Source organism: Balaenoptera borealis, assembly GCF_965194805.1.
Source record: "Balaenoptera borealis genome assembly, chromosome: 4".
Lineage (NCBI taxonomy): Eukaryota > Metazoa > Chordata > Mammalia > Artiodactyla > Balaenopteridae > Balaenoptera > Balaenoptera borealis.
The window spans coordinates 78,721,811-78,741,342 of NC_138861.1; the positions used below are offsets into that span (position 1 = coordinate 78,721,811).

The following is a 19,532-nucleotide window of genomic DNA, read 5'->3' on the forward strand; positions in this document are numbered from 1 at the left end:
AAAATGTTTCATCCTCATTTTTATTTCTAAAATGTAAATTAAAATTCTAGAAACTATGTGGGTAGGCTTTTTCACTATTTTATGATTCCCAAGAGTTATTCAACATGTGTGGATATAAAATATAGAGTATTCTTAATGACTCAGAATAAATTTTTAAAATTTAAGATCTCCTTTCCCCACAATGACATTTGTTAACACATTCTCTCCTTTATAATACACAGTGTTGGATCATGAAACAGAGTAAACAAACAAGTCATTGTTTAAAATAAATACTGTGCACTGTGTTCAAAGGACTGAATTTTTGTTTTGATTTGTTCTTATTATATAATTTTAGTTCTAGAATACATTACATATTATATTTTAATTTTATGTGATACAAAGATATTTATTTTAGATGCAATAGTAACAGTTTATAACATTCTTTAGATTATTATTTTAAATATTTAAGCATCGTGTATGACTAATTTCTAATCTTAACCTTGGAGGAAAATATTCTATTCTATAAAAAATAAGTAAGTAAACAAAGATAATGAATAGGACATGAAAGTAAACCATTCTTTGGTATTTGGAAGTTCAGTCTTTTTTTTTCCCCCTGGCTGCACCGCACGGCTTGTGGGATCTTAACTCCCCGACCAGAGATTGAACCTGGGCCCTCAGCCGTGAAAGTGTGGGGTCCTAACCACCAGACTGCCATGGAATTCCCGGAAGTTCAGTCTTTCAAAAATATTTATTTTTCTTAAATTTGCAAATTATTTTTTCTGAAGTGACTGCCATAACCTGACTTTATATTACTTTCTAGAATTTTCTTTGGGTGTTATCACAGTCACCTTTAGATATCTTGGCACATACTATGTTTGGTAGAGTAGGGTTTGTTTTTTTTTTTTTAGTTGATGGAACAATTCCTTATAAGTTGGGAATGTATTTGTTTAGATTAAATTTATTGTCCTGTGGTTATATACACACATACACGTAAGCAGAAATTCAGTGTTTGAAAAATTGTGTTCTGCTTCCTGTTTCAAGGAGGGAGTTATTTATAGGACAGCATATTGAAAGGGTAGTATCTAGAGATCAGCTTGAGGGAGAGAAGTACATTCTTGCAGGTTCTCCGTGAATATTCCAGGCCAAAGGGATGTCACAAGCTGAGGTTAGAGAATGGGAGGGTCTATATCATACAACAGCCTGGAAGATTGAGGTGACTGGATAAACTGTAGATAAAAGCCAGGTAGAATGCCCAGGCAGTCAAGAGAACAGAACAGGTGAAGATAAACAGCAATCAGTGGTGTGTGCTCTTTTTGTGCCACACTTGATGGGAAGCACTGTTTGCCAGGCACAATTGATATCATCCCTATCTCTCCTTTGAATGATTCAAAGAAAAGTCCTATGAGTCACGTTTTATTTCCTTCATTGCATATAACTTTGTTTAGAATTCATTTGTTCATTCAATACATATTTATTGTATACCTAGTATATATACCAGGCATTGTTCTAGGCTCTTGGGATTCATCAGTGAACAAAAAAGAGAGAAGAGGATCTCTGTTCTTATAGCATTTACAACGGTAGGGTAGGGAGAAAAATAGTACATAGTAAACATAATATATAACTAAATTATAGTTACGTTGGGCAGTATGTTAGAAGGTGACAAGTGTAATAGACAAAAATAGAGTCTGGTAATACAGATTGGGAGATCCGGATGGGGTTTAGGGGGAGGATACATATTAAATAGGGTGGTTATGGTTGGCCTAATTGAGTTGATTATTAAAGTAGAGTTCTTTTGTTTCTTTTATTTTCAGCTTCAGCACAAGTCAGCAAAGTGAATAAGTACTGCACTTCTTCCAACTTTCATTCCACTTTGGGGAAAAAGAATATCATCATGTCAAGCATTACGATTGACCCAGATGTCAAGCCTGGTGAATATGTCATCAAGAGCCTCTTTGCAGAATTTGCTGTTCAAGCTGAAAAGAAAATTGAAGTTGTAATGGCTGAACCCTTGGTGAGTAGAGCTGACCTATAAATCAAGTATATTCTTGACTTGCATTAACCATTATATTACAAATTTTCCAAAGAAAATAATATACTTGAAAAAATATTAAAGGAGGCCAATCTGAAAAGGGTACATACTGTGTAATTCCAACTATATGACATTCTAGAAAAGGCAAAGCTGTGGAGACAGTAAAAGATCAGTGGTTGCCAGGGATTGGGCAGGGGCAGGGGTGGGATGAATAGGCAGACACAGAGGATTTTTAGGGCAATGAATATATTCTGTATGATATTATAATGGTGGATACATGTCATTAGACATTTGTCCAAACCCATAGAATATACAACACCCGTTGTGAACTGTAGTGCAATCTATAGACTTTGGATGATTAGGCTGTGTCAGCGTAGGTTCATCAGTTATAACAAAGGCACCCCTCTGGCGGGGAATGTTGATAGCGGCGGGGGCTGTGCATGTAAGGGCACAGGGGAATATGGGAAGTCTATCCTTCCACTCAGTTTCGCTGTGAACCTAAAACTGCTCTCAAAAATAAAGTCTTAAAAAAAAATTAAGGGATAGGCCAGTAGTAAAGTGATGATCTTTTTTTTTTAAAATTAATTAATTAATTAATTTATTTTTGGTTGTGTTGGGTCTTCATTTCTGTGCGAGGGCTTTCTCTAGTTGTGGCAAGCGGGGGCCACTCTTCATCACCGTGCGCAGGCCTCTCACTATCGCGGGCTCTCTTGTTGGGAGCACAGGTTCCAGACCCGCAGGCTCAGTAGTTGTGGCTCATGGGCCTAGTTGCTCCGCGGCATGTGGGATCTTCCCAGACCAGGGCTCGAACCCGTGTCCCCTGCATTGGCAGGCAGATTCTCAACCACTGCGCCACCAGGGAAGCCCTAAAGTGAAGATCTAAAAAGCTGTAATGACTCTAGAACCCACTTTGATAAGTTACTGCGGGTCACCAAAGAACAAAAATGGATTTCACCAACAGGAATTGTTGAGACAGATAAAACATAAGAGAAAACCTAAAACATTCTGTGAGTTAATGATGTGACAGTAGCCAAACTTACAATGAACACGTAAACAGCTTTGAACTTACAGTACACGAGGATACTTAAATAATGTGAGGAGCTCTGTGTGAGTCGAGCTTATGGTGAGGAAGAAGGAAGAAAATGACCAAAAACAAATGTCTGGGTTGGATTCTAACAAATTGTGGTGGCTATTATGATAGATAATACAGTGGTTGGACAGTAAGAGGGAGAATAGATGAAAGGCAAAGACTGTTTAGTTATTGTATATAATTCAGGCTGGAATGAAAAGAACCTTGGAACTAGGGCATTAACAGTGGAAGTGGTTGCAGAAAAAAGTGAGATAAGCAACAGAAGCAGAATCAGTAGAACTTGACACATAATTAAACAGGAGTAGGTGTTTTGAGTGAGAGTGAAGGGTTAAAGATTTTTTTAAGTGTTAGAAAAGATGGTAGTGTATTTACTTAGGTAAAGAAAACAGGAATATTATTGGGGTAGTCAAGGTGATTAAGATAATTTTTCCTTTGTGTATGTTAAGCTTGAGCTACTAGCGATCTAAACCATGTGGAACTATTTGATTGGTAGCTGGAGATTCCTTTTGGGAACTCACAAGAAATATAGATTTTGGCATCATCTACATGAGGGTGATAATTAAAGCTAAAAGAGCACATGATAATATCAAGGGAAGAGAGTATACGATAGCATTATTATTGTCAAATAATATAGAGAGGCAGAAGAACACAGTGAACACTGAGGAAGAGGGTATTGGACTTGGAAATTAAGCAGCCTGAGAACAGTTTTAGCAGGATGATATAACTTTAGGAAGCAACTCTTTGGATTTGAAGGGAATGGATATGTGATGTTATCAGGATCACGCTGGTAGGTTAGAAGTACGGTGATGATAATGAAGATGGAGGTAGAGGATGTAATAGCTAAAATTTATTTATTCCTTACACAACGGGATTAGAGATAGGTCTTCACTGCCACTTTGAGACTCAGAGGGTTTGTTACGTGTCTGAAGCCCAAAGCCAATAAGCAGCAGAGTGAAGAGTTAGGCTTACTCAATCTGCTGTCCTTCCTCAGAAGGAAGGGAGGAAAGGAACAGAAAAGAGAATAATGATGACCTAAGAAAGAAGGGAAGTTGAGGAAGTATTATATGTTCTTAATTTTCTTAGTGAAGTGGGACTTAACATTACTCATAATACGATGGTATGTGTGTGGGTACATGCATTCCTCGAGTTTCTTTCTGATCATTAAATAGAGGAAACTACTCTGAAGAAAGCATCTATGAAATAATGTATTTGAGGTTTAATAAATAATAATAGGTAAAAGATCATTAACCAAAATGTATATTTTAAAACTGTGCATCTCACTATATTCAATTTAAATCATTCCACGATTGCCTTCTGCATATCAAATTAATTTGTTTTTATACTAATGTATATATATTTTACAGCATGTATATAATTTAAAATTCTGTTTTAGAAATAAGGATTACAAGAGTCTATAGATATGAATTAGTGATTATAAGGTTTGATTAGAAATGTACTTACTCTATAAAATGTTATTTTCTTCATCCATGGTCTATGAATTACATGACAGATCGCTACACTAGCCTACTTAAATAACGTACAGTCAGAAAGGGAACCACTTTTTAAAAAATACTTTAAAAAAAGTTTATGGAGCATGGTGACTATGGTTGATAATACTATATTGTATAACTGAAATTTGCCAAGAAAGTAGAACTTCAGTGTTTTCACCAAAAAAAAAAAAGAAAGAAAGAAAGAAAAAAGTGAATATGTGAGGTGATAGATGTTTTAATTAACTTGAAGGTGGGAATCCTTTCACAGTATATATGTATATATCACATTGTATACTTTAAATATATTACACCTTTATTTATTACTTATATCTCAATAAGCCTGAAAAAAATGTTTATTAAAATTTTTAAACTTATATAAGAGATTATAGTATAATGAACCCTCAGCAATCAGCTGGCTTCAGCAATTTGCAACTTACATAGCACATTTTTAAAACTTTTACCTATTTTATAAAATATTTTTAAACAGCACCATGTGCTATGGTCCTAAGAGCTCTAAAATATTTTATAGTCTTAAAGGAATTTTAATTTTTTTTTTTTTTTTTTTTTTTTTTTTTTTTTAATTTATTTATTTATTTTTGGCTGTGTTGGGTCTTCGTTTCTGTGCGAGGGCTTTCTCCAGTTGCGGCAAGCGGGGGCCACTCTTCATCGCGGTGCGCGGGCCTCTCGCTGTCGCGGCCTCTCTTGTTGCGGAGCACAGGCTCCAGACGCGCAGGCTCAGTAGCTGTGGCTCACGGGCTTAGTTGCTCCGTGGCATGTGGGATCTTCCCAGACCAGGGCTCGAACCGGTGTGCCCTGCATTGGCAGGCAGATTCTTAACCACTGCGCCACCAGGGAAGCCCAGGAATTTTAATTTTGAAATGTGAAAGTCTTCAGAGTAAAATAGTTAAAAGAAAATACGAGTGAAATTACCTAATTTGAATGAGTCTATAATATGGTGATTTTACATCTTTCTCCTTCCTTTTTCTCCCAATGCCATCATTACTGTCCTAGCTCAGGGCCAGGTTCTGTCATATTCGGCTATTGCATTAGTCTTCTAAGCAGTCAAGAAGTGGTCCATCTCCTTCCCATTTACCTTCTTCTCACCAGACTTTTCCTCATCTAAAATACAAATATTATTGCCTTTCTGCTTTAGAAATCTTGCTTCCTTTTCATTGCTATGGATTAAATTCAAGTTCTTGGTGAGTCATTTCAGCCTCTTCACAGTCTCGTTACAGTTTGTATAATGTCTCATGATTCTCCTATCCTGATGTGTGCTGTGACACTTAGAAGTATCCTCTATATAGTCTGTTGTTCTGATGTATTTGTTTTTATTTTTCTCTCAATCTAAAATGCCTTTTTGTTCAAAGTGTCATTTTTATGTTGTTTATTTATTTATTTTTGACTGTGTTGGGTCTTCGTTGCTGCACGCGGGCTTTCTCTAGGTGTGGTGAGCGGGGGCTACTCTTCTTTGTGGCGTGCGGGCTACTCATTGCAGTGGCCTCTCTTGTTGCAGAGCACGGGCTGTAGGTGCGCGGGCTTCAGTAGTTGTGGCCCATGGGCTCTAGAGCACAGGCTCAGTAGTTGTGGCGCACGGGCTTAGTTGTTCCACGGCATGTGGGATCTTCCCGGACCAGGGCTCGAACCCGTGTCCCCTGCATTGGCAGGCGGATTCTTAACCACTGCGCCACCAGGGAAGTCTTAAAATGCTTTTAATTCCTCTGTTTTTAAACCTCTACTCATTCTTCCAACTTCCCACATGTTCCCTCTAACATAGTGATCCTTCCCCAAACTAAATGAATCTTTGTTTTACCATAATAATTTGTTCATACTCCCCGATTCTGACATTGTCATATTATGGTTAATTGCTTACATGTTTATCTTTTCTGACGTGAGCTACTTGATACCAGGAACCAGGTCTCTCTTTCCAGGCAGTACCTGCAGCACTGCCCTTGGTGGTAGGTGCTTAGTAAAAGTTTGTATTTTAAATCAAGTGTAGCCTTAAGAACATTGCTGTGGCCTGTGCCCTTTTTCTTCTAACAAAGCATAGTATCATTGTGTTAGCCAGAGCTTCTGATAGTTCTTTCAGAATAGTCTGATGTTGACTATATTTTATTCATTCATTTAACAGTTAATTTCAGAAACATCTGCTGTGTAATTTAAAATGAGATTATTAAGTTATGGTGAGTAGTGGTGAGGATTCCATTAGAAAATAGGTGTTTTTACCCCATCATCACACTTAAGAGAGAAGAGGCATCCCTGCTTACTCCTCCTGACACACCAGGAAAACCCCCAGTGTTGTAGACTATAGCAGCCAAGGACAAACACTGGCTGAGAAAATCCCCATCATATTTTACAGATTTTATCCGCCTCACTCCTATGTACCGGCATAATTTCTTCTTGTCTGAATCAGATCTCTGCCAGCTTTGTTTCATTTATGTCCAAGTCTGAGTAGATGGTGTATCGTTTACCCAGCATCAAGATTAGATAATGAAAATACATTTAATCTAACATTATCACAAGGTTTTTATTATAGCTTCAAATGCGTTTATTGTGATCTCATTTATTTTGAAATTTATTTTGTACCCTTTCCAGTAATAAACAGCCATTCAAGATGACTCTCTTGCGTTCTTGAATGAAACTTTCATGGGGTCTCTTTAAAGAAAACAGCATCCACGAATTGTTACATAAAAGGAGGCTAGCATGTGTCATGGTCAGATGGAGTGTAGGTTACATGAAAACTTAGAAGCACAAATGTGAATGGCTTTTGCTAAAAGAATTTAATCAATCACTAAAATGAGAGAACTGGCCTTTTCATTCTCATATTAGAAGCCACAATAAAAGGAGGTTAAGGAAGGCAAAAGATTCGAAGATTACCTGAGCTTGACTTTAGCCACAATTTCATTTTTATCTTGGAAGATTCAAGAAGGAAGGGCAACCACTGATTAAAATTGCAGCTTGCAAACTATGCAGTCCAATACCTTAGGTTTCTTTCTTCCTAAAAGGAGGTAGATCAATCCTGGGTAATGATCCAGGCACATCCAAGCCTATCTGTTACTGTTTTAGATTGCCAGTGACCAGAAAAGAAGAGAGGAAAAAGGGCTTTAACCAATCACCTGCTGATTTAGACTGTATGTATTTGGTTTAGGCCCAGCATTTTTACAGCTCTGCACTGTCCACTGTTTTTTTGATAATATTAAATATGTATTTTAAAGAGTTTCTGATCTCTTATTTCCTCCAAACTACATCTTTTTTTTTTAAATTAGTCCAGGTAATTTAATTAGTTATTGTTAATAATGTTACAGTTAGTGACATCTGACAGTCAAGGAGATTGATAAGACCTAGTCCCTTCCCCAGCATCACAAACTGCATTTTTCTGTTAGTTTCCCCTTCTCCTCACATGCTTATTATAACATATGTTATTTATTACGATTGAGGCACTAAACAGCTGATTGGAAGCTCTGTGTACATGGAGGGGCCTTTTTGACTGTGGTCTTGAGTGTGTGATCATCTGAACCATCAGTGTCAGATCTTTGGTTGGAAGCTGGTCAGAGTCCCCTGGAGGGGTCCTTCAGTAGCCCAAATGGGAGGGTTTAGACTTGGCTGCTAGCATTCTGGGGATGTAGAGACAGAAGATAACTGGGGGTTTTGATATTTAGCATATATACCTTTTTACCTAAGCTCCCTGTCTTCAGTGTGGTACCTTGTCTTCAACTGTAGTGTCCCCCAGTCGACATCTCTGTTTTGCCCTTTCGTAAGAAGGGCAATTCCTCTGTGGGTAGGTTGGAGGGACAGCCAACGTGCTAAGTAGAGTGGGTGAAGGGAATGGGAGGGAGGGTCTAAATGTTTCCTAAACTATCGTTCAACCAGTCCTCTTCTTTTTAACTTCACCTTCACCCACACTTTCATAGTACTTAAATTCTCCAATTCTTGAGCCTTTGGGGAGTTCCAAGGTACTGACTGGATGATCTTTCCTTCACTCTTCATGGCAAGCTTACTCACTTCCCTCTGCTTGTGACTTAAATGTCATCTTCTCAGTGGTCATTCTAAAATCTTCACCTCCATTGCAACTTGCTATCCTATAAAGTCTGTCTGAGATAATATATATTTTCTTTGCTCTGTCATTAGACTTTTAGCTCTACAAGGACGGGGATTGTTTAGGAGAGATTGCCATCTTTAGTTGCAAATTATTGAAATATTTCAGTATCGTTGTTACGCTGCGAAAATCTTTTCAGTAAATTCTTTTGCTTTCCCTGGAAGCTACATGTTGCTGTTGGTACTCTATACATAGATACTAATTAAAGGATCAAATTAGAGTATAAAGGATTGTGAACCTTAGATTCATTATTGATCTATTACATTATTATGAAATAATAACATTATAAAAAGTGGAAATGGTTTTAAAGGTTATGTAATAAAAATAATGACCCTTTCTTCCATTCTGGATCAAGATAATCACTGTCCATAGTTTTTAGTGTACCATTTTTCATGTCTATTATTTATCAATCTCTGTAGCACCCTCCATCTTTTTTTAAAAAAAAAAACACAAATGGGAGTTTTTATATGTATATTTTTTCTGTCCCTATTTTTATTTTAACAATGTAAATCAGAGATTGTTCTATTATCAGCCCATATATATTTGTCTCTTTCTCTCTAACGTTGAATATTATTTCAATAAAAGAAAGTACTATAAATTTTTTTTTTTTACCAGTCTCTATGGGTAAGCTGTTTGGGACTTACCCCAATTTGAGGCTACTGTGAAAAAAATACTACAGTAAACATTCTGGTACATAAGTCTTTGCATTCATCTATATGTGAATATAGAGAATAATTTGTATTCTTTTTAGTTGTTGTGGCAATGGGTTGCATGTACTATAAACATGTTTTAAATAGTATCCTTTCAAAATCTCACATTGAAAGTACATCTGCTTGACAACGATTAGGCCATCCTCAACCATACTGTAATCAAATCGAGAGGTTAATACAAAGTCCTTGATTAGTAATTTATACAGTGTTTAGTGCAGTACACTTATTTCATATTTTTGTACTGATGGTAACATGAGTGTTCTTTTGCATTCAAACATCATTTCTGAGTTCTTATTATGGAAAGAATAACTCATCCTCACTTTTTGGTTTAGGGAAAGCTCTGTGAGGATGTCAGATCTTCAGAAATCTTTGAGAAAGCATGAGTTTGTTGAGAAATGAAAAGTGTGAGGTATAAGAAAACAGTGTAAGTGTTTCTGAGAAGGTTATTGCTCTCTTTTAGTCTGCTTGGCCATTACTTTATTGTATAAACACCCTATGTGAGTAATAAACTACTTAGATCAACACTCCTCATAATATTACTGAAGACCTTTAAATTAAATATTACAGTGAAAAGAGGGATCAAGTGAGGGGGATCAAATAAGTCAAATAAGTTGGTAAGAAACAGCTTATTATCTCTCCTACACTACCCCCAGCCCAGGTTTTAAATACACAATTCACATTAGGATAGCTCAGTAATTTTCAAACTTTTAGATACTTTTAAAAACAATGTTCTATTGGACTTGCTATGAGACGTACTGTTTTACTTAAATTTTAGAGCTAGTTAATTGGGCATATATATTATTGGACGGGATCCTCATCATGTTGCATGTTTGTAGTGTATAATAGTTGGTTTTAGAAGTCGACGACTTGTCTAAAAGATAATTACCAAAGTGTGCTTAGCATATAAGGGCTCAAGTGCCAAGGACATGCCAAAAACCTTTACCTATTAAGAAAGTCAAGCGCTATGGAATTCAGGTATTTTACTGACCCCAATTAAATTAGTTAGAAATGTGATTCTCTGATAGTTAGATTAGGAATTTTTAAATTTCAGTGGCAGATACATTTGTGAGTTTATTTTCATGAAGTTATAGCAATAAATGAGAGAAGGAAATTGGGGCTCTTGGATAGATAAGCTTCAGAATATACATATTTCTAAATTCCAGTTTTTTTCATGGAAAAATGGCATTTGTTTTCCTATGATGTATATTTCAGATAAAAATTCAATAAAAAAAGCATAAAGTAGAAAGTTTAGAAAATCATCCTAAAAAATCTCAACAAAAGAATCAGTCATAATATATGTGAACATAATTTGAGACATCTCTTATGTTCAGTAAGTCAGGTAACTATATGTGGGGTAAGCAGCAAGGCCAAGTAGGTAGAAAGGCTGACAGAAGGGGTCATGCTAGGTATGCTATTCTAAGTTAAACTAATAATATTAAATTTTGTTTGTATTAGCAGATTAGAACCTTTCCTTGAAACAATCTAATTACAAATGAAAACAAAAACAAAACCATCTCACGAATCTCAACTGTTTATTATCGGTAAGATTTCTAATATTTTGCATATATACTTTTTTTTTTTTTCAATTGTAGGAGAAGCCATTATCTAGATCTCTTCAGAGGGGTGAAGATCTTCAGTTTGACCAGGTATGCCAATGTGGGGGGAATATTTTTTCCTGAAAGGAAAATGTTTATCCTAACAGTCTGATCCAAATACATCCAATATTAAGAAATTTATTTATTTTGTTTAGTGGTCCTGTATGTTTTTATACACTAGATTCAGTCTGGAACTGGTAGTCTGTTTTTTAACAAAACAAATAGAATGAGTTATGAACTGTGAACTTCATAGTTCATAGAATGAGCTGTGAACTTTATTGATTCCTGTTCATTAAGCATTTTAAAACTTTGCTTTTCACTGATACCATCTTTACTATGCCCTTTGAAAATTTCTTAAAATATTTCCAATCATATCCCTCAATCTTTCCTTGTATATAATTTTTACATAATAATATTTGACCTTTTAACATTTATTTTTTCCTGTTGGGGGTATCAGAACCTTTATACTGAGACATCCAGCCTGGTTCTCTCCCTCTCCACCCCATTTTGAAGGCGGAGCCAGAGACAAGGACTTGGTTCTGGAAAGAGATTCCAAGGAAGAGACTTGAGAGATTGAGGCAGGGAAGAGGAAGAACTGATAGAGATCACTGCTCTGGGCACTGGGGGTTCATTCTATTCTGAGAAGCATACAGAATGTCACCCATTTTTGTCTTTCTGAAGAATGGAGGGCTGGAGCATTTATCTGCAGCCCCCATCTCCAGCAGTTGAGGGTTGCCCTAAGAGGCATTAACTACTTGTAGCTATGCTTGTGCAAAGGCCAAATGGACTGTCTGTGTCAAAAAGCCAAAGAAGCTTAAAAAGGAAGATATACAGTGGCCAACCCTCCCCCTCCAAAAAAACCCTGCAAAACCAAAAACCTTTTTATATAATACCAATATCTAAAATTTAGTGGTAATCCTCTAATGTCAGTTCTTTCCTCTTGCTAATATTGAATGTTAGATCAAGTGTTATTTTTGTCATAATTATGTTTGTTCAAGACTTATTTCATTACATGTTGATTGTCTGCAAAACCCAATAACCCAGATCAGCTTTCTGTTGCCATCTAGTATTCCTGAGCTACTCTTCTCATAATTATGTATCTAGGAAATAGAAGTTAATGTTCATATTAGTCTGCTTGATTAGATAAAGATGACTGGTTAGGATTACTTGGTGGAGGCTTACCAAAATGCTGTGTTTCTGGATCCCACTCCAGTTCTGCTGATTCCGAATCACCAAGAGCAGTGCTCTGGCACTTGTATTTTGCAACAGCTCCCTAGGTGATTCTGAAGCACACACTTAGTAAATAGCCACTGGTCTAAGAAGAAACCATAAATAAGAAGGCTAGTTTTCTGTTACAGTAATAATAAGATCACCTCATATAACCCTTTTCAAATCTTAATGCCATTACAAAGGGTACTAATTGTACTAGTTATTAATTAATTATTAATGTATTATTAATATATTATTTTAAAGCTATTTAGATTATTCACATCTTGAATCCATTTTACTAATGATGAATGAACAATCAATATGAAATCTTATTAAACAACATTTTAAGGAAAACTTCCATTTCTTTTTTTATGTAAATGATTAATAAAACTATTATCATGCCCCATACCTTGATTTTTTTCCACAATAAAAAGCTATGAGTGGGGTAAACTGCTTTAATATGTATTTACCATAGTAGATGGTGTTTTGTTGTTCCTTCTTTAGGTATTAAAAGGGATTTCCTTTGAGTGGTATTGTTCATTGTTAATGAAATATAAATTTTCAAAAGTGGCTAAATAAAATTCGAATCTTGTTTTTACTTTAATTCCCTATATTAGAAACTATTCACCTGTCACATTATGGTAATTTATAAATAAAAGCATGATTAAAGGAAGGCAGAGATCATGAAAAAGAGAAAAATAGCATACATAATCAAACTTTCATTCTTTTTTATATGAAAAATGTAAAATATTGGGAAAAATAAATGTTTAATTCCTAGAGGTATCAATTTATCTTCATTAACTGATACTTCCTACAGTCGTGGAACTGAACGAGACCTTGAGTATTCCTGCAACCCGTAGTTTTTTAGTTAAGCAAAACAAAGTGAAGCATGTTTTGCTGTATGCTAATTTTAAAATACTAATTTTACAAGCAATGGGTTGAATCAGATACAGAATCGCTTATGAAGAGGGAGTGTTTTTTCTCTGGATCCTCAAGATGAAGAGTGACCTTAGGGATGACTAATGGTAGCTGGTGTACCTCTTACCACCATTACAGGCAAGTTGGGTTCATTCATGAAATGAATCTGATAACTCACCTACAATCCCTTAAACTTAAGGGATGCCTCAAATTGAGTTGCAGGTGTCCATCCCACTTCATTTATCTTTCTGCTGTTCATTTATATATTCTAAGCCTTAAAAGCATATATACAACACATTTCTAATATGTTTATTTGTGAGTATCACAAATTAATTATGTAATTATAATTCTCTGTTCGGTGTCATAGCAGCACAGAATAAAGTGGAGCTTTTCCCACAGTTCTAACATGGTGTAGTCTTCTCTGTTTCTGCATCTCGTCATCCCTTCTAGTGGCAACATTTTAGAACATTTCATTCACAGGAGCAGAGAGGAACTGGCCGGGGGAAGGAAGTAGGTGTGGTTGTTTCATGTTCTGTGTTACAGTTCACCCAGAGGTGTCATGTGTGTAATCAGGGATGTTACTGATGGTCAAGTTTTTACACATGTGAGTAGCATATGGAGGCAGGAAAAAGGTGGAAAGTCTCTGAGCTAAACTGAATGGATTTGGGTAGATGTTAATAGCCGGTGAAACTTAGCTCACTTTACTTTATTACTTGGCTAAACCCCTAGCCCTATTTTATTTTATTTATTTTTTAATATTTAAATGTAAGTGGCATTTTTTGTATTTATTTTTTTCCCTTTTATTTTAAAACACATTTATTGCTTTGGAGTTACTGCGTTTAGTGTATTTTTCTTCTAGAAATGTTACTCATTTCTAAGTGATTGGTAGTAGCGGGAGGAGCATGGCACTTTGATGTTGTATTTTACTTCTGGTAACGTCTTGTATTTTCAGTTGATAAGCTCTATGAGCTCAGTAGCAGAGCACTGTCTCCCTTCCTTACTTCGCACCTTGTTTGACTGGTACAGACGCCAGAATGGAACTGAAGATGAATCTTATGAGTATAGGCCTCGGTCTAGCACAAAATCTAAGGGGTAAGTGGCTCATTTTCTGCTGTTCAACCTTGGCTCAAAACACTTCCAATGAAGCGGGTAATAGTGTTATCAACTGATGATTGTGATCGTTTGGTTACTTTTGTTATGAAGTGGTAACAAGGGGAAAAGATAGTCCACACTTAAACTGTAAATCTAGGAAAGATATCAGTTAAAGTAGGTGCTGCCCTACAGGAGTCATCACTGGGACTAGTCATGCAAAACTGAATTTCTGTAGTTCAGTGAGGAGCTTTAACAGTCATGGAAGAAGTTAAGAAAATATTCGAAGGAAGTCCTGTTCACGTGGTTTGTGAAGGGAAACAGTTGTTGCGATACAGGAAGACTGCCAAAACCCTAAATTCTCATACCACGAGACTCTTCTTGGTGTTAAATCCTCGAACTTGTCTTCTCCTTCTTCAAATTTCCCAGGTAGATCATGGCTTTAAGTAAAACATCTATTTGTGTTCAGGTGATGGCCCATGGTTTAGAATTGTACTTCAGTAGATGCCACTTGTGATTTTTCAACTTAGATTTGTGAAAAAATGACCTGGCACTGTATTTTCGTGTTTTTCTTCCTCTTCCTAATTCTTTTAGATTAGGTTTAATTTCTGACAGATGTAATAGTGAGATGTGCATATAAGTTCCTAATGTACAAAAAGAGAAAGAACATAAGAATGTGTAATACATACGTTGGGTTATTTTAAAAACTTGTAACGATTGCTGTGGGACACCATATGTACTAGGAACTCAGTAAATAACATGAAGTACTACCAAGAGCTATTTGAGAATTTATAGTTTTAATGCAATCCTAATTTGGGATTCTTGTTTCAGGGATGAACAGCAACGTGAAAGAGATTATCTTCTTGAAAGAAGAGATTTAGCAGTAGATTTCATTTTTTGTTTAGTTTTAGTTGAAGTTCTAAAGCAGGTAAGCTCTTTTGTTTCTACAAAGTCTGTATTTCTTATTTTTTGCTAATTTTGCCTTCATGTTTCAGTTACCTTATTTAGGATGTTATATCTAAACATCTGGCTCACAGAAACAAAATTCCTATAATTTAATTATACTTCTGTCAATTGCCTGAGGGTTCCGTGTCCCGTACCTATCACTCCCCATTTTTCTACCTTAGTTTACCATCCAAGACATGAAATCATGTTAGCGAAATGGAGCTGAATAAAAAGTATGTAAAATCTGGGCTTTTAGCAGCAACTGTAATCCACCTGTCATTCACCTACTTCAATCCCTTTTTACCTCCACTTTCACAGAAGTTATCTGTGTAGCCCTCAAGCCTGCATTTCAACATGTAATAATTGTGCAGTGATAGTTGAGGAACGGGGGTGATTTGACTTGAGTAAGACTGAATTGTCAAGTGCAAATGGTTTTCAGACAAGCGAGAAGACCTCAGGATAATGAATTGTTTATGTTTATTCACCCAGTGAATATTAGAATGCCTGCTGTTGGGTGGCATTGTTCTAGGTACTGCACTCCTGAGCTCAACATCTGAATGGCATAGATAGTAAAGATATAAATAGGTAAATAGTGTCAGATATCATGTTATATATTTTTACTATTCACAGTCAGTACAAGTATATGTATAAATACCTGTACTGACTTGAGGGACTTCCCTGGTGGTCCAGTGGGTGGGACTCCATGCTCCCAGTGCAGGGGGCCCGGGTTCGATCCCTGGTTGGGGAACTAGATCCCGTATGCATGCCTCAACTAGGAGTTCCCATTGCCTAGTGTTCAGGTGATGGCCCATGGTTTAGAACTAAACTAAACTAAAAGATCCCGCCTACCGCAGCTAAGACCTGGTACAGCCAAAATAAATAAATGTATATTAAAAAGAATCTACCTGTACTGATATGAAAATGTTTTTGTAGTTTGTAGTCTTTAAAAAGTTATATACATCATTCAAAGATGTTCCATATATTTCCAGTCATGCACACTGTAGTGTTTTGAAAAAAAGTCAGGCTACCTAAAAGAAAAAAAATCATATTTTGCACAGCACATGACATGTTCGGACAGGGAGTTTTGTTTCTGTTGTATAAAATGGAATAGAATATGTAATACAGCAGGAAACAGCAAATGTAAGATCTAAAAGTTAATTGATTTGATAGTCTTTTTTAACATAGCTAATATAAAAATATTTGAATTATGTAATCATTTATACTTTGCCTTTGTTTTTACAATATATGTGAAAAGACACTGAAATCTGAATATCCGAAATCTGAAAATAAAAATAATTTTTTTGGCTTTGTTTTGTTTAAAAATAATTTTGAATACGTGACATAGATAAATGCGTTAATCAAAGATAAAAACAATTTAATTTGTACTTTCCATGAGGTTGTTTTTAGTAGAGGTGGAAAAGAACTTTCCTCTGAAAGTTGTGCTTTCTGGAAGCCAGATATGCTTTCTGTGATCTCTTAGTTTAGCTGGGATCCTAAGATGCTAAGGCTGAAGTCAGTAAGGATATAGGAGGAGCTGCGGACCAGAAACACTGCACCATGAACGGACTTGGACTAGGGCTCATTGTGGTTGATCCCTGGCATTTCTTATGTGCTAAATGTAGGTCTTGTGAGTGGTTTGGTAATCAGCATTTGCACTTCTTTACTTAGTTAAATCATAGAGATATTTCTTCTTCCAGCAAAAGAAATTGCAAACTCCGTGCACTGACATTCAGGCTCTACTGTGCCTTTTTTCCTTTGTTTCCCACGATTTTCTTCTACTTAGCAGTGTCTCTCTTCTCATCTAAAAGTTGCCCTTAATTGCACTGACTTCAGAACTTCAGTGCACAGGCAACCCTTTGGAGGTTTTTCTTCTTCCTCTTCCCCTTCCTTCTCTCTTGTCCTTTCCCCCGTCCCATTGTCCTTGTCTTCATCGTCCTTTTCCTCCTCTTCCTTTAAGGAAATAATAGTCCCGGGACTTCCCTGGCACTCCAGTGGTTAAGACTTCTTCCAGTGCAGGGGGTGTGGGTTTGATCCCTGGTAGGGGAGCTAAGATCCCACATGCCTTGGGGCCAAAAAACCAAAACGTAAAACAGAAGCAATATTGTAACAAATTCAACAATGACTTAAAAAAAAAATCCCATGTAGGTTTTCTCTTTCTTAGTAAAAGGCAAGTCTTTTTAGCTTCTTCAAAACTAATTAAACTATAGAAAATGAAGTCAAAATCAATAGAACTTTCTGAAATATCATGACAAACGAACCCAATTTTTTCCCGTATCAAAACGGTGTAGGGTTTAATAGCTCCGGCGAGTAATCAGTGTAGCATATATTGAATTTAATAGGACTTTTACTTTTGTCCCACATAATATACATGTATTAAAATGTGATTCAGGTTTATTTTGATGAGATGGACAGCCCCAGGAGTATTGAAATATCGATACATGGTTGGATCAGTCTTAAAGAGGAATATATATTAATTGTGGGTTAGTTCTTGACCTCATATATTATAAATTGTTTGTTTCTTAAATAATTTGTCATGTCTTTATCAGACATTATCATGTGTCATCATCACATATTTAGATCTCTTCAAAATGCACGAAGAACTCTGTATCCCTTGTACCAGCTGGTCACTACAGTAAACTTTGGGAGATAACCATGGCAAGTGTGTTTTTTATTGTTTTTTTTTAATATGTGCCGTGCTAGTTGTTTTTTTTTTTTTTTTAACTTTTGGGTTTATTTATTTATTTATTTATTTATTTATGGCTGTGTTGGGTCTTCGTTTCTGTGCAAGGGCTTTCTCTAGTTGCGGCAAGTGGGGGCCACTCTTCATCGCGGTGCACGGGTCTCTCACTGTCGTGGCCTCTCTTGTTGCGGAGCACAGGCTCCAGACGTGCAGGCTCAGTAAATTGTGGCTCACGGGCCTAGTTGCCCTGCGACATGTGGGATCTTCCCAGACCAGGGCTCGAACCCGTGTCCCCTGCATTGGCAGGCAGATTCTCAACCACTGCGCCACCAGGGAAGCCCACGGCAAGTGTTTTTATTCCAGCTGTGTCATTTACTTGCCGTGTAACTTGGGCAAGTTATTACCCACTAATTCTTTCCTTCTCTGTAAAAGAGTGGTGAGAATTAAATATGATAATTCCTGGGACATGGAAAGTGTCCAGTAAATGCTATCTGTTGTTTTCATCTTATACATCAGTGTTCTTAGTTGCAGTGACCTGCTGAAGATTATAAAGCTAGTTCTCTATTTTTTTATTTTATTTTATTTTATTTTTTTAATAGATTTATTTTATTTTTGGCTGTGTTGGGTCTTTGTTGCTGGGCACGGGCTTTCTCTAGTTGTGGTGAGTGGGGACTACTCTTCATTGTGGTGCGCATGCTTCTCATTGCGGTGGCTTCTCTTGTTGCGGAGCATGGGCTCTAGGTGTGCAGGCTTCAGTAGTTGTGGCACGTGGGCTCAGTAGTTGTGGCTCGCGGGCTCTAGAGTGCAGGCTCAGTAGTTGTGGCGCACGGGCTTAGTTGCTCCGCGGCATGTGGAATCTTCCTGGACGAGGGCTCGAACCCGTGTCCCCTGCATTGGCAGGCAGATTCTTAACCACTGCGCCACCAGGGAAGCCCCTGGTTCTCTTTGTAAATAAAATTATTCTTATTGGTAAAAATCAGTGATACAAAATTAGGTGAAATGGCCAGCATCTTATAAAATTAAATTAAAGTTTAAATCATAACAAATTAGACAAAGGATTGAGTTTATATAAATGTGATGAAATGAGTGTGATTCGCCATGCGAACAACATTAATTCAAGATGAAAAAGGACTAATTTTATTTTTTCAAGAAAGAAGAATAATTTTGGGGTCATGGCCAACTACAAATATTAGCATATTAGTACCAGAGGCTTTAGAATCCATGGTAAAAGCATGTTTAAACAGCACTATAGCATTTAGTATGTTTAAGCAGTTTTGTTTTTATATTGAATTTTAGCCATACATTTATTCGTTGAAACAAACAAGATTGGGAAACCAAGCTTATGAGCCACTTCAGGCTCTTGGCTTAGTTTTATGGGTGCTTATTGTGAAGTATCAGAAGGAGGAGTAGATCCTTAGTATTTTCAGGTTTGACATTAGCATTTTATTTATTTATTTTATTTTTATTTTAATTTTTTTTAATTTTTGAATTTTATTTTATTTATTTTTTTATATAGCAGGTTCTTATTAGTCATCCATTTTATACACATCAGTGTATACATGTCAATCCCAATCTTCCAGTTCATCACACGACATAAGCATTTTAGATGTTGGTGAGCAGCCCTGAAGGTTATGGGGTTATTTGTGATTTTGCTTAGTCATGAGTTTATTCACTGTCCTTTGCACTGAGGGCTGATCATTTACAT

The 19,532-nt window shown here is 36.4% G+C and overlaps 1 protein-coding gene across 11 annotated transcripts in view; it reads left to right on the plus strand.

Moving 5' to 3' along the window:
- FRYL (FRY like transcription coactivator) overlaps nt 1–19,532 on the plus strand; it is a 293,684-nt gene that overhangs the window by 156,590 nt on the left and 117,562 nt on the right. For all 11 annotated transcript variants that reach the window (XM_082390370.1, XM_082390379.1, XM_082390377.1 and 8 more), the window contains 4 exons: nt 1,791–1,990; nt 10,984–11,037; nt 14,066–14,205; nt 15,034–15,130. In XM_082390370.1, coding sequence (XP_082246496.1) covers nt 1,871–1,990; nt 10,984–11,037; nt 14,066–14,205; nt 15,034–15,130 — 411 coding nt within the window. In that variant the 5' untranslated portion in view covers nt 1,791–1,870. The remainder of the gene's footprint in view (nt 1–1,790; nt 1,991–10,983; nt 11,038–14,065; nt 14,206–15,033; nt 15,131–19,532) is intronic.